This window comes from Parambassis ranga, chromosome 2 (genome assembly GCF_900634625.1).
Source record: "Parambassis ranga chromosome 2, fParRan2.1, whole genome shotgun sequence".
Taxonomy (NCBI): Eukaryota; Metazoa; Chordata; class Actinopteri; family Ambassidae; genus Parambassis; species Parambassis ranga.
Genome location: NC_041023.1, coordinates 23,370,760 through 23,385,484, shown reverse-complemented (window position 1 = coordinate 23,385,484; position 14,725 = coordinate 23,370,760). Strand labels below are relative to the sequence as shown.

The 14,725-nt window shown below is 44.6% G+C and overlaps 1 protein-coding gene across 4 annotated transcripts in view; it reads right to left on the bottom strand.

Annotated features, from left to right (window-relative positions):
- Positions 1-14,447, bottom strand: part of sema3c (sema domain, immunoglobulin domain (Ig), short basic domain, secreted, (semaphorin) 3C) — a 35,415-nt gene extending 20,968 nt beyond the window's left edge. The window contains exons 1-4 of one of the 4 annotated variants that reach the window (XM_028424653.1): positions 14,279-14,447; positions 13,210-13,500; positions 12,931-13,090; positions 10,792-10,965 (exon numbers count right to left, since the gene is read on the bottom strand). In XM_028424653.1, coding sequence (XP_028280454.1) covers positions 10,792-10,965; positions 12,931-13,090; positions 13,210-13,263 — 388 coding nt within the window. In that variant the 5' untranslated portion in view covers positions 13,264-13,500; positions 14,279-14,447. The remainder of the gene's footprint in view (positions 1-10,791; positions 10,966-12,930; positions 13,091-13,209; positions 13,501-14,278) is intronic. The other 3 variants (XM_028424672.1, XM_028424676.1, XM_028424663.1) reach the window with 3 other exon arrangements.
- Between the last annotated feature and the right edge of the window lie 278 nt (positions 14,448-14,725).

The window sequence follows — 14,725 nt, the reverse complement described above, 5'->3', positions numbered from 1 at the left end:
TGTTTACATTGCGGCCAAATGCTTCTATTTGTCAATGCATTTCCAAATTAAACCCAGGAAGAATGCCAAGAGGCTAACTGGCTCAGCTGCTTCACGGTACACCTGTTTATACTTTGTAGTCAACATATGTGACATAAATGAGTAAATTTAAAGCTACAATCATCATTATTAGCTACTAGCTATATGCAGTGTTTACAGTGTATACAGCTAGTAGGGTGTACAAGTGACACAAAACTAAAAAAATATTAAAATAGCACATATTTTTCTACATTTATCAATGAAGGCCCACAGTGGAAGAGGTGAAAATTAGCACGTGGAGGTGTTGAACCAGGAATGTTCATGCGGCTACATTAGCATTAAGGCTGGTGGGGATCATCCAGAAACTCAGCTGCTGAGAGCAAACAGGCCAAATGGCAGCAATGAATACTTTTGTATGATTAGATTGTTTTCAGTTTTTGATTGATTTAATTAATCATTTGGTCAAATAGATACTCAGTAGTTCAGCCCTTCCATAATGGATTAAAGGTAGGGTAGGAGATTTCATTCTGATGCACTTTTTGTTAAATAAGTGTAACTTCTCTTTACAATCCGATAGCAACCAATTAGTTCGGCAGTTTCACATTAAACTGAAGATTATTAATTATCTGTGGAAGCTATAAAACGCTAAAAACATCAGCCTATCCTACGAGGCGCACCTACACAGAGTATTGGCTGACGTGCATGATGGCCGAAGTCACAGACTGGTTGGGAGGCGTGGTTTTGGGGTGAGCTCCGAGAGAAAGGGGCGTGTGTTTACTTTCAAAATCTGGTTGACTCTCACTGAGTTTTCAAAATCTTCTACCCTACTTTTTAGGGGCCTCAATTAACTGGATTGACAACAAAAACACATAAAACATTTTGCTGCATTTCCATGCACCACCAGCTTAAAAGATTGATTGATTTTTCAGAAATGTAACATAAACAAGTTATTTCTAAATATAATGGATAAACTTTTGAACTCTGCTGTTAGAAACGACAGACTGTCAGCAAAATTCAGGAACAAATTGTTCTGATGGGTGCGGTCAGATTGGAATAACTGTTTCATATTTTGGTGAACTTTGGATTGTTTTGTCAGCGGGGGGAAACAGGAGACTTTCATGTCTCCCCCCAGTCAGAGTGGAACACCAGTTAAACCCCGACGCTAAGACGGCCGCAGCAGGGGTGTGTCAGAAAGAGACAAACCGAAACCCTCTGGAGTCCACATACCATCGGATCCGGTGTCTTCTCCCTGCTCTGCCTTCAATCACTCACAAACACACGAGTCACGCCTGCCGTGCTGCTGCATTGTAAAAGCTCAGATTGCCAGATGGTGCACCTGCTGCATCAGTTTGAACAAAGGAGCAGTGCGCACACAAACACACCAGTGTTTACAGAGTCAACTGTCCGAAGTGATGCAGCTTTCATACAAAATATGACATCATAAATCACATTTCATCACAACACAAACCTAAAGCTGGAGCACAATGTGTTGTTATGAAGAAATCCTCTGTGGACCATGTGTGGCTCATTACTTTAGTTGGTTTATATGCATTCCTCTTTGTTGAGCTCACACAATGGAAGAGTGTCTGTACACATGATAACTGGGCTCATGTTGTGGTTATCAGGGGGACATTTTTATATCGTGTTGATCCTGAAGATTGCAATAATGACACAAGGCAAAGAGGCGGGACTAAGATTCAAATTTGGGCTCATTCTTCACTTCAATGTAAAGCACCTCTATGGAAACACCACAACCATGGCTGGAACTAGAGCGAGCTCCTGCGGATCTCTGGTCCACAGATCATGATCATGAGACAAATCTTGAATTTATTTGGAAGGTGGATCCATTTTCCGAACAGGTGTTACCAATATTTGGGGGGAAAAAAACAGGAATACTTGCTGAATTTTTGGGATGTGACTGCAGGTGGCAGAAGAGTTATTCCTGGCCTTCTAGCGGCACAGAGGAGTGAAGAATTGTATCTTTTTAACAGAACTGTTTTTGTGCAAACTGTTTCTTTTAGGGGGATTATTTTTACATTTCACACATTTCATTATGCATTCAAGCACCATTGTAAATCTCAAAGTTCTGCTGTTTTGTTTTGATTGTAGTATTGATATCAGTGAATAACTGTCCCCTGCTTCCTGTCGCTGCAGGTCGAGAGCGACAAGAAGAAAAGAAGAAGCAGAGGCTGAGTTCTGACAGCTGCTGGCTTTTCTATTATGAATCTGGGGCAGGTGGGCACTTCCAGCTCCCCGCCACCCTCCCAGAGGTCCCCTGTGTCCTGCCTTTGACTTTGAGCTTTGACCCGTAGTGCCCCATTGGATGAATTGTGATCCAATCCAGCCTGATCCTGATGTGATGGACAGTGGGGTCGCAGCAGAGAGGGGGCAAGGTGGTGGCTGGAGGGGGAGCTGAGACGTTCTCACTTTGATGTGTTTGTGAGAAGTGGTCAAGTGGAAACGGCACAAAAGCCTTTTGTCGGGCCGGAGAACGACAGGGGTCATTCAATATTAAACAGCAGCCTGCCTTCTTTCTTCACAGGAGTAGAAAACTCTGCTCATATGTCAGTGGAGAGATTTTTTTTATCCAAAATGGTGCCAGAAAATCACAGTTTTGCTGATACAATAAATCATTTCAGTAATGTAAAGATGTGATGATTTATGGTTTGCAGTCTTGAACTTGTAAAAGACAAATTAAAGCAGCAGAAGTCAACCTTAACTTTGCACAAGTGGCCACTTTAAGGGCTGAAAGCAGCCAGAATTTCAAAAAAAGAGAACTTGATATAACAAAATATCAAATATGCAAAAAAGACCTTTGACTATAACCATTGTCATGGTAACGGTGAACATCATCAGGACCAGTGAACCATTGAAAGCTTCTGGTGACCTGTAACACCATGTGTAGACGTGCATCTAAAATCTTCACATCAGCTGGCTTGACCTTGAAAACAAAAGGTCCAGACCTTTTATTTGTGTACACAGACACACAGACCTTTGTTAATGTCAGTCAGTTCCTCCAGTCCAAACCCAACCCAAAAGTGCCTTCAAACTCTACATCTCCAGTTTGTTTATGAAGATTCTCAGTCATCCAGGTCCCTTTTATTTGTCAATCATTGTCAAGGAACTCTCAGAAGTCCAGTTGAACTGCTTCAAAACCTTAAACAGAGCTCCAGTTTGTGATGTCGGCTTTACATAAAAAACAACAGCAACAAAAGGAACCAAGCCTAATTGGGCCTGTTGTTAGTCTGGCATGGTGACAGGTGGTGTGATGAATGCAGCACATTTATCATGCATGTAGGTCATGTCAACTGATTGGGACTGATATCCTCAAAAGAAAAGCAGCCCTTTGGTTCCTGACAGCACACAGATATCTGAGGCTGTGATCACTGCAGCGATAATTCATCCCTCTGTAAACTGATGGAGGATTGATTGTTCATGGCCACAGGCTCCAGGGTAATGACCCAGAGAGGCAAGAAGCACGAAGAAAACAACACACACTGCAGTGCGAAAACAGATCCAGGAGAGGCTTCACTCAGGTTCTGGGTCCATAAGTCTGTGATGACATGAGCCGAGTTTTACGGCAGCGCTTCCAGCAGTAAACAACACGTCCATGGTTCTGCTTTCGGATGTCCATACAAGGAGTGGTTTGTTGTCACGCAGCATCATAAAAATTAGAGATTCACAGCGGCTGGAAAGTATGTGGGCTCTTTATGAGAGAGGCGACTGTAGTCCTGGACCATGCAAGTCTGAGGTTTCTGAATGCGGTGCCAACTGACTGACTCACTGAGCCGGTGTCACTCTGGCTGCCTCAGGCGTAGTCTTCTAGTCTGACGGGGAACAACCAGAGGTTGGATAAGCTTGTCCGAACTCAGTGCAGACTTAACAACCAGCTTTCTCATGTGAATTTGTGACTTTATTATTAAAATATATATATATGACTCAATAGTTTCAAAGAATGGCTCCTGTTTCTTGTAAATCTACTCCTATAATGCCAGAAAATACATTTTCTTGCTCATTTGTAAGGATTATTATCATAATTATGAGTTTTTAGTAAAAATTAAGAAAGATTAAGAAACCTTTATTAGTCCCACAATGGGGAAATTGCATACAGCTTAAATTAACTTTTCATTTAATTAATTTACAACTAGAAAGTTAGAAAATGTGCCATTACTTTCTTCTAAATGTGTGAGCATTATTTTCATTAATTTGTTTTACATTTTTTTGCATGTAAAAATAAAAAAATCAGTTTTTAAATATATTTTGACATTGTTCTCACACTCAGAACAAATAAAAATTTAAAAAAACGAAATTATTGTAATTGTTTTTTTTCTTCATGAAAATTGAAATGTTCTTCTCTGCATTGTCTATGGCTTTAATATGCCGCCACACTCTCCACATGAAGAGGTGATAAAACCAGCGTGGAGCAACAATATAGGATTATTTTGTCAGTACATTAGTGTGGTCTTTGTGGAGTCGGGGCTGAGCAGCTTTAATCAAACTGACTGTGCCTGGAGTGTTGGGTTTTTTGATTAATAGCAGCGTCTGAACACGAGCCAAACCTAATTAAAACACTTCAGGGTCGGGTAGTGGGCCAATTACCAACCCACCATTGTGCATCCGATGCAAAGCAGCTCTCATCAATTGGCTTTCTACCTGAAAGGCCAGCATGAATATATTAACTCCATGCTAATGAGGGCTGCCTTCCATTGAGTCGGAGAAGAACCTGTTCTGTGGTTGTCAGGGGCAGCTGGTGGGAGGACCCCAGTCACCCATCTGGATAAATATTGAAGCCGGGGCTTACACTGCCCTCTTGCTATTCATCTCTCCTCACAAGATGGAGAGGGTTCCATCACCAAGAGGCCTGACCTCAAACCTGGTGCCAAATACCGCCGCTCCTCTTTGTCTGGACAATGCTAAGAGGCTCTCTGGTTCACTTCTGGATGGATGCACTCACCTAACACGGCGCTGACCTCCTCCACACATTCCGAGGTTAGGTGCAGGCTTTGTCCTGGCAACTGACGAGCCTCGCTGCTGAGCACCGCTGCCTGAGAGCTGACAGTATACAGTGATGATTGGTGGCAGATAAATATGGCAGAGGGGAAGTCAAGGTGTCGGGACCACCCAAGTCGGCTCACGCTGGCTGACAGAGTCGTCCGATTGTCTGTCCAACAGACATACTCTGCATTCCCAGCATGCACAGTACTGCAGCTAGCTCATGCCGTGGCCTCGGGCCAGCGCTGGTGTTATATATCTGCTGCTTCTCACTAATTTCTTGATTGTTGTCTGTCACCAATTATCTATATCCAGACATTAGTAATGAGAATCACATGGCGTCAGGGAGCTCTTATGCAGACACTGTATCCTGGGAGCCGAGTGTATTTTCTCCCTCCGTTATGTGTGTGTGTGATGTCAGCTCCTGCTTCCATCACATGGCTGACCTAATATTCCCCGTAAGAGTTGAAACCTGAGACGACAAACTGCCCGTCACGCAGCCAACTGGTTTGGCCCAGTTAGCACACAGCCTCCACCTTCACATGTCACCAGCAGCCGTGCTGTCAGCCTTTTAGCCCGCGACCTCTCACCTGCCCTCATCAGGAGCCTCCAGTTATCTCTCACCTCCAGCAGGCGGTAAATCTCAGTGATTTTACTGTTGGTGAGCAGCAGGAGGAGATGTGGGTCAGACATGATGTGTTAACTAGTCACTAAGGATAAAGGAAGAAGCCCACCTGAAGGTGATGTCATCAGGTCAACAGTTTGTTTTGTTGGGTGAAGGTTAATACCATGACATATGCACCTGTGGAAACTTTTGCACACTAGAAGAAAGTCTGTGTACATTTTCTTTTGATCCAGATACTTCAGAACGCAGTACAGGAACATGACAGCTCCACAAAAGAAGAGGCCAAAACATCCATCGATCCATCATCCATTAACCCGCTTCATCCTGCAGTGCAGGGTCACGGGGGGCTGGAGACCGGACAGGTCACCAGTCCATTGCAGGGCAACATGCAGACAGACAACCATTCTCAGGCCCACGCACACCTATGGGCAAGTTAGAGTGCCCACGCAGGCACAGGAAGAACATGCACACTCCACACAGAAAGGCCCCCAGTCAGAATCGAACCAGGAACCTTCTTGCTATGAGGCTAACCACCAAAAACATCCTGTAATGGATGTGTAATGGATGGGACACTGACCCTGCTGAAAACTACAAGAAATCCTCAAATAAACCTGTTAACTAATGCATTGTTAACTAGGTTGTTCATTTTGTTCTGAACTTTTCCTTCTTGTGCCTGCAGCACGTCTTCATGTCATGTATTTTTTCATACAGTCTGATACAAATCTAGTTTGTTTCAATACATAACTCCAATATTAAAAAAAATAAGATGGAGGTGATGTTGCAATGGTCATGAAGGACAGGAAGGACACAAAAACCATAGAAGTCCAGGGTCTGTGCTCCTTCACAACATGACATCATGGCAGGGTGAACTACAGAGGCAATTCTGTGTCTATGTCACACGACAGTAGCTGTTGAGCTAATGAAACATTACGATCTATGACACTGTTTGTATTGATGGCCATGGATTACCTTTCATTGTAATGAAACACTGAACAGGGCCGTGACTTCGGACAGGGAGGGGAGAGGAGGAGGTCAGACGTCTCACAGGCTGTTGGCCCTCATAATGAAAATCTGTTACACTTTCAGCTGAAACCACGACTTCCTGACTGAACAGTGCGTCTCATTTTAATGTCTGTCATTTATTCTGAGTCATGCTGGAGAGGACCTGACATCTTTGCTTCCCAGGGATGGCGGTGGAGCTGCGCCTGGAAGTGTCTCCCTCACTATTAATTTGCTGGTTTTGGCTTTATAACTGTGTTATCCTGCACAGAAGACACTCTTCAGTCTTGTAGCCATGATCCTACTGTTTCCACTTTATATTACAGTGAACACAATGAGCCCGTTGTGCTTCAAAATGTGAGTGGAAATACACGTTTAGAGGGTTAAAAAGTAACTGAACGTCAGGCACAGGACGACCTGTGGATCTGATTAATCTTTGGACAAATGCAACAAAGCAGTCCTCTCTGCTTCAAACCATGATTGTTCTGTTTCAACAGAGGCACGTGGAGCTCTAAGAAAGCCCAGCCTGTGTATCAGATTCCTCTTTCCTTCCACATTTTCCAGTGCAGACCTCCTCTTGTAGCACTTCTTTCAGAAAAGTAGTGTCGCTGTCAGATTTATGAAATGGTTCTTGTTCTTCTGGGATTTAAATATTTTAAGTATCCACTCAGAAAAGGAACTCGTGGAGGCCGTGTTCTGTATGAGCAGCTTACAAAGCTGGAGACAAACCACAGAGCTTTAAGAGTGATTCAGCGGAAAGTTCGCCACTGAAATGCAGCAAAGTCTAGGAATGCACACTGTCAGGCACTTATGGACACACACACACATTGCACCAACATGAGTAAACAGCTGCAGCGTCCACCTCCAGTGTGTGAACAGCATCGTTCCTGTATGAATAATGGTGGGAGCTAAGTGGAGCTAGTAATGAGCCATGAAAGGCTGTGTGTATGTGGCTCACATACATCATAAACATGTCATCATAATCAGCCGTGTGTGTGTCTGCAGCAGTGCAGAGCAGCTCATTTCAAATAAACATCCTTCCAGGTCGGACATATCTACTGTAGTTTCTGCAGTATTGAAGCCGGAGCCAGAACAGAGTGAGGCTGTTGATGAGGTTAAATGATCCTCATCACAAACACAGACCACTGTTTCATCTGCCAATCAGGAGGACGAATGAGGCCATCACTCACAGGATGGGGGTTCCAGGCACAGCTGCAGGACCCAGAGGCTGCTTACTGCTGATTCTCTGCTTCCAGAAACAATGTCACATTCTGCACACTACAGAACACTAACATAACCTGTCCTCCAAAGGGGACGCCTGCTCGTATTTATCAGGTGAACTCACATCAGATGTTACTGAATGATCTCAAGAGGAGAAACATGTGTCCGATCATTGGAGGTAACCTGACATGTACCAGGGTTTGTTACTGAGAACTACCTACAAAGTCATCATGGGGGAACTGTAAAACAAGAAGGTGATCAGATGGACCACCTGACACCATCAGTCATCAGCCAGGTCAATTAATCGGAAACTCATCTGATGTTTGATCAGCAGTTAGCATGATGGGTGATTATTATCCCTTTCTTTGTGGGGAAAATAAGCACAGAGAAGACACCTATGCCTGCTCCAGGTCGGGGTTGAGTCTCTGCCTGCAAGAAGAGTTCGGGTACCTTGTGTTCTTGTTCATGAGTGAGGGAAGAATGGGGCGGATCGGTGGGGTGTCCCTGGTCTGCTGTGGTGAAGAACAAGCTGAGTTTACAGGTCCATCTCTGTTCCTACCCTCACCAAAAGAACGAGATTGCAAATACAAGCAGCCGACATAAGCTTCCTCCACACAGTGGCTGGACCCTTGGAGAAGAGTTGCTGCCTCTCAGGTTCCAGCTGGGCTTCCTTGTTTAGGCTGATCCTGAATCTTGACCCCTGCAGAGTCCAACCTACAAAAACATCCTGTCAGGATGCAAATGTGCCCACAAGTGTTGTGAGAATGCAGCCGCCTGATGGTGTAAACAGCAGCTGTCCGTCCTTCATTTTAGCTTTCTTGGTAAGGTTTGGGTTCAAATACACCCTCTGACTCTATCTGCTCTCAGCCCAATGTCACACTTAACAGTTGCCAAACCCAGGATGCCAATAAAGTCTGACCCACATGTGGTTCAGCCACAAGTACACAGCCTGAAGACTGGCAATGGATGGATGTGAGACTCTCATTACTGTGTAAGAGGTCCACATTCATACAAAAACAGTTTCTTTAAACTGCCACATTTATCGACCTGCAGCACGGAGGTGGAGCAGCAGGTGGGATCTGAAGTCATTTGCTGTGATGAGATCTGAAAGTTGTCATCTCAGCCTCATTCTGACACAGCAAACACATCAAACACACCACAGAACGGGCCAAAATAAATGCTGAGAGAGTGAGAGGTATTTAAAGCTAGCGATGGGGAGTCATTATCTTTTATCATACTGGGTATCCCTAAATAGTTTTGCTGTAAAGAGAAGCAGAGGAGGGCTGTGTGTATGATCTGAAGGCACCACTCCAGAGCTTATTATCTGGGTTAGCTGCATTTTTCTCTGTTTATTATGCGGCTTTAATTGCGGTCTGGCGTGCACTCGCCTGCAGAGAATGAGAGCGAGCAGGAATGTCTGAGGCAGCAGCTTCTCTGCAGGATGCGAGGCTGTACGCTGGGAGTCCTACAGACCTGCCTCACCCCCGGATCAGCTTTCAGACCTAAAAAAAAAAGTGTTCTGTGATCTATGTGTGTCTCACTCACTGGTTTTAGTCACAGTAATTAACATCTGACTGAAGGAGGATCCTGCAGGTGCCAGACCACCTGCACCCTCCTCCCCCTCTGAGACCCCTCCGCTGACTCTTCATCCATCTTTCTGGCTGCTCTGGATGGAGCTCCGAGCTCCCAAAGTTCCTCCCTTGGCCAGGTCTTCCAGTGTTTACGTATTAAATGAACCTCCACCTTTTGCCTCCGTACAGTCTCTCCCTACATCTGGTGCTCAGGCATCGCCAAAAAGATTTAAAAAAAAGCTGGAATGTAAATTCACACCTGATGTGGAATAAGAGGATAAACATCCTCCTCACAGCTGCTCTTTACTCATAAAGTGTGGTGCTCGTCCACCGTCAGTAGGACTCATTAAGAATAAAGCAGGGAGACTCTCCGTGTAAGGTTCTCCCTGCAGCCAAACACACTTACAGTAAGTCAGACTAATCTAATTTAGAGAGAGAGAGAACCTCTCCTGTCCTGACAACATGAGACAGAGAGACAGAGAGAACCATTAGCATTGCTAGCTTGCTACTTGTTTGGTCTCCATTGATTCCTGAGGGTAATATCAGGCTATTTTAGCTTAAAATGCTACATTAAAGATCTGACCAGTGTTGCTTTGAGGAAGGAATTTATGCTTAACATCATAATTTGAGCCATTTTCCTATTAGAACCTACAAAATAGTGCAGTTATTGGTTATTGAGGAGATGACTAAATTATAGATTCAAAACGCAAATAAACAAGGAGAAACAGATTCTGTTGGAAAGTAATGTTCACAAACTCATTTTTGTGATGTGTAGTCAATGATAATAAAAAATGTAATATACAAAATAAAATCATAAGTGATTGAGAGACTGCTCCTCCACGCTGTGGGTGTGTTGACCGCCATCAAATAATCCCTTCAAAATAACCCCACAGTCTCCTCCAATTTAAAGGGAGCATCAAAAATTCATAAAATCTTCCGTGTCAGAAAAAAAAAACAATTAAATAAAACAAGAGAATGGATTCCAGAGGCAGCAACAATGCCCAACAGACCTGCAGCACAGAGCTGAGTGATTAAACTTTAACAAGGAACAGATCCAGGGAAGCTCCGACAGGCAGTGCCACCTCCTGCAGAGGGCTGACTCCTGGCTGACACGCAGCAGGACAATGGGTGGACAAAAGAATGGAGGGTGTGTGTGTGTGTGTGTGTGTGTGAAGATTATTCTGATCACAAAATCCAAGCCAAACAAACACAAACAAAACACTCCTGCAAAGTTTCTTTAGCCCCTTCACTGCCACTATAATGATGCAGCCCCCAGCTAGGGCTTGATTACAGTTTGTTTAGCATTACCGTGCTAAACATATGACATCAGCACTCAGTGATCATTTACCAGAATTTCCTTCTTACCTTCAAAGGGGAGGAAGACTCTTGGCAGAGGCTGTGTGAGGCTGGAGACCCTGGTGCAGAGGAAAAAGAGAGCCAGGAGGGAAGACGTCACAGCTGACACCAGAGGTGGCCTGGCTAACCCCTCCGGCCCGCCCATGACTGCGCCGCTCAGAAAGGACGACCAGTCCCTGCTGCCTGTGTTACAGAGAAAATGATGGAGATGAACTTTTTCAGCCATTTTTGTCTTAGCTAACATCGCTAAAGCTAGCTTATTCACCATCAGAGGATCCATGACATGAACTTACCTGGCTGTCTTAAAAAGCAGTAAGCTAGCTGATGTGAAGCTAATCAATTAGCATTAAAGCTTAGCGTTACTCCTTATTAACTTGACAACTGATAAGTTTGCATTGCTAACATGTAAGACAACAGTTTCCTCAAAAGATGACCAGCTAATAAGCTAACGCTAGCTGCATGCAGTAAGCACGTTCACACTAGTGAAATGTAGGCTACAGCAACGTGCAGTGTACCATTGACTGACTCGAAATGTGTACTAGGCTACAAAGCCTTGTGCTCACAAAACTATAACAAGACATAGACAGCATTAGCATTGTTAGCTTGATCAGACTCTTTAACCTTTGGCTCCGTTTGCTCCCTTGATTAATGTTTGAAAGAAATAAGTGGCTTCTCTGTCGCCACAGCATGTAGCAGCTAGCATTAGCTTGTGAATTAGCCAGTGTAATGCTATTTCTCATTGCTAGTGAGAGCATAAAACCACCCTGTTGGCTAACAGGAGTATCCTAAATGGAGAAAAATTAGCATTGCTAGCTCGCTACTCTTAGCTCTTTCTCTCTTTGCTCTCTCTTGACTCCTCACAGGAACATCTGGCTCTTTAGCAGCTACATTTGAGTACTCACCTGTGATATTGTATTTAGAGTCAAACAATTTAATATTTACATCACCATATTTGACCTTTTTTGTTGTTACATAAAATAGTCTAAACAAGTGTAGTTTTGAAGTCATTTTTGTGGAAGATATTAATATAAATTCACATTTTAATTCTCAAAAGTCACTTTTCAAACACATTTAGCCCACACAAACAAGTACCATAATGTTTGAATGAATTTCATTATTGTACCATCTGTTGCCATGGCGATAATTGACAGCACATAATGAGTTACGGTGAAATCAGCAGTTTGACATGTCCAGAAATGCTGAGTTACAGCTGAAAGCGCTGCACAGACAGCACTAAATGAAGACAGTCAAATCCCATCACTCACTATATCTCGCCGAATGTGACTCTCTTAAAAATGGATGAGGTAAATCTGCACAAAAGAGCTGCCGGAGAAACACTCCCCGAGCCGCAGCCTCCTCCGGTTCCTCCTCCATAACAGGACAAGAGCAGCTCAATTATTGATAGAGGCAGGTCCTGTACCGCCTGTGGGTCCTGCGGTGCAAGAACTCCACTGCTGGAGAAAGACTGGGCTGCTCCCATCACTCAGACCTGGGTGTTACACCACCTGCGCTGCACACGCTGATCCACACTGCAGCAGATCTAAAACAGGAAACTACCCTTTAACAAGCAAACAGAACCACAGAGCTGGATCTCTGATCTCATGGCTTATGGATGTGTGATGAAAAATTAATGTCCAGAAATAAGAAAGCTGGGTGCTTGGGTGTAGTATACAAATAGGTGTGTGTGTCTGTGTGTGTGTATGTGTGTGGTGGAGTGAAGCATGACTGATATACAGCTGAAGCTATTCAGGTACATATGGAAACCTGCAGAGATCTCTGGCTGCACATGAGAGAAATAAAGGCCTGACGACATGTGCAGAACTGTCCTGATCCAACATCTACTGTACACACACACACACACAGTGCTTAAAGCTGATATGTGGTCCTGCTCTGGCTCCTGCCCCCTTTTAAGCCATAAAACCCAGCATGCACACACACACAGGATCAGCCCCTGCAGTATGCATCATGTCTTTGTGTCACACCTCACCTAGCCTGATGTGAGTTACTACATGCAACATCTCAATGCCAGCTAAGAAAACAGCAGAGAAGCTTGTTACAGACAGAAACAGTTCACCTGAACCAACAATAAAAATAATCATCCAGGATGAGATGCTAAAGGTGTTTCTGAACAGCAGGAACTAGTCAGACCTTTCCAGGTCGGCCTGTGAGTTCCTGTAGAAACAGGGCTGTTTTTGGAGAAGACAAACGCGCCTCCTGCGGGGTAGGTAGGTAGGTCTGAACAACTGAGTACACCTATGATCCAACGCCTGATCAGGTTCCTGCAAATTCTCACACCAGCTCTGAGTTCCTGCAGTGGAAAAATGCCCATGTCAGGCCACTGGAACTATGTCAAACAAATAATCATACATGCATTTTGTGGAAGCATTTTTTGTCCATCAAGTCTAAGAAAAGTCTAAAAAAAGTTGCCTTCACTGTGAGGATAGAACTTAGAGGTTCTGCTGTTCCCTCCCTCTCAGACATTGAGAACCTCTGCGGTCATTCCTTGTATTTTAGGTGACGCGACCCTTTGAACAGTCCCACACCTTCCACAGGAGAAGCTTCCACTCCTCTCCACAGCTGCTGCGTTCATGGTCAGGGGGCGTTTACTCTCCCGAACCTTCAGCTGTGACGTCCCACGAGCTCGCCATGCTAAAGGCATTAATGAGCTCACTATCACACCACAGCACTCCACAGACCAGGATGCACCGCTGTGTGTTACTGTGAACACAAACAATAAACAGAAAGTCCAATTAATTTTCTGTGGAGCAGAAATCTCTGCAGCAGCAATTAGAGGTCTGCACAGAGCGGGGCAGTGAGATCGGTGTTAGCAGTGTGAGGATGGATCCTGGGCTGGCAGCCCGATGGATGAACGTTCCAACTAATACTGATGAGAAAAAAGAACAGTGTATGTTTTTCCTCCCTGAATCTGAGCATGTGATTGTTTGGATCAGATCCTGTTAACTCTTTAAACACATGAGCACAATCTAACAATCACAGAAGAGACAGAAGAAGAGGAGTCCCTGCTGGACTCATGGAGTTATTCTCCATTTTCTTCCTTTTCACAAAATTGTAAACAAGTTGTCTGTGACGGGACGGTGTGTGTTCACACCACACCCTGCCATTCACTTGTCAGCAGCTCTATTACAGACACACACACTCCGAGCATGCCCAGCTCAGGGTGTATGTTTCAGCAGCTGGTTAAATAATGTGGATCTTGTGATTTTGTTCCACCCAGAACTTTCTCTCCACGTAAACTGAAAGAATCTCAAAGTTTTCCACATCTGACTTGTGACTCATATTCTGGAGAAGAAGTCCAACACGAGGGGAGTTCTTCCACAGACAGATCCACTTTCTTTCTGCTCTCTCTGGTGGGACTCTGCACCTGTTAGCCCGCCGCTGCTGCTGCCACCGCCTACGCCAGCTCCCCCCTCTGCATCCACATCAGCAGGTAAAAACCTCCACCTCCACCCCAAAGACCCTGGTGTCCACAACTCACCTATCTCCAGAGCTGGTTCCTGGTTAAAGAAGCCAAAGTCTGTTTATTATGAATCCCTCGTCCTCCAGTGACACCAGAGAGGAAAAGAAGCAGCTATTCCATCTAAGTGCTCACAGAGCGGGCTCGGACTGAGAGAGGCAGGAGAGGAGAGAGGGAGAAGAAGGAGAGACACGCAGAGCTGGTGTCCTGTTACACACTCTCCTCCTCCTCCTCCTCCTCTCCACCCCTCCCATCCAACGCCCTCCCTCCCTCCCTCTGTTAACTAGACAGCAAACAGATCACTTTAACATGAGCAGCTCAGATCATCAGAGAGGACCTGAACCCCACACAGTGTAAAGGTCACACACACATTCACGCCTGTGGACGACCACAGCTAAAAATCTGACATCTTATCTTCCTCCATGCTTTATTCTCCCTCACATTTACAGGTTCTTCAATGAAATTCTG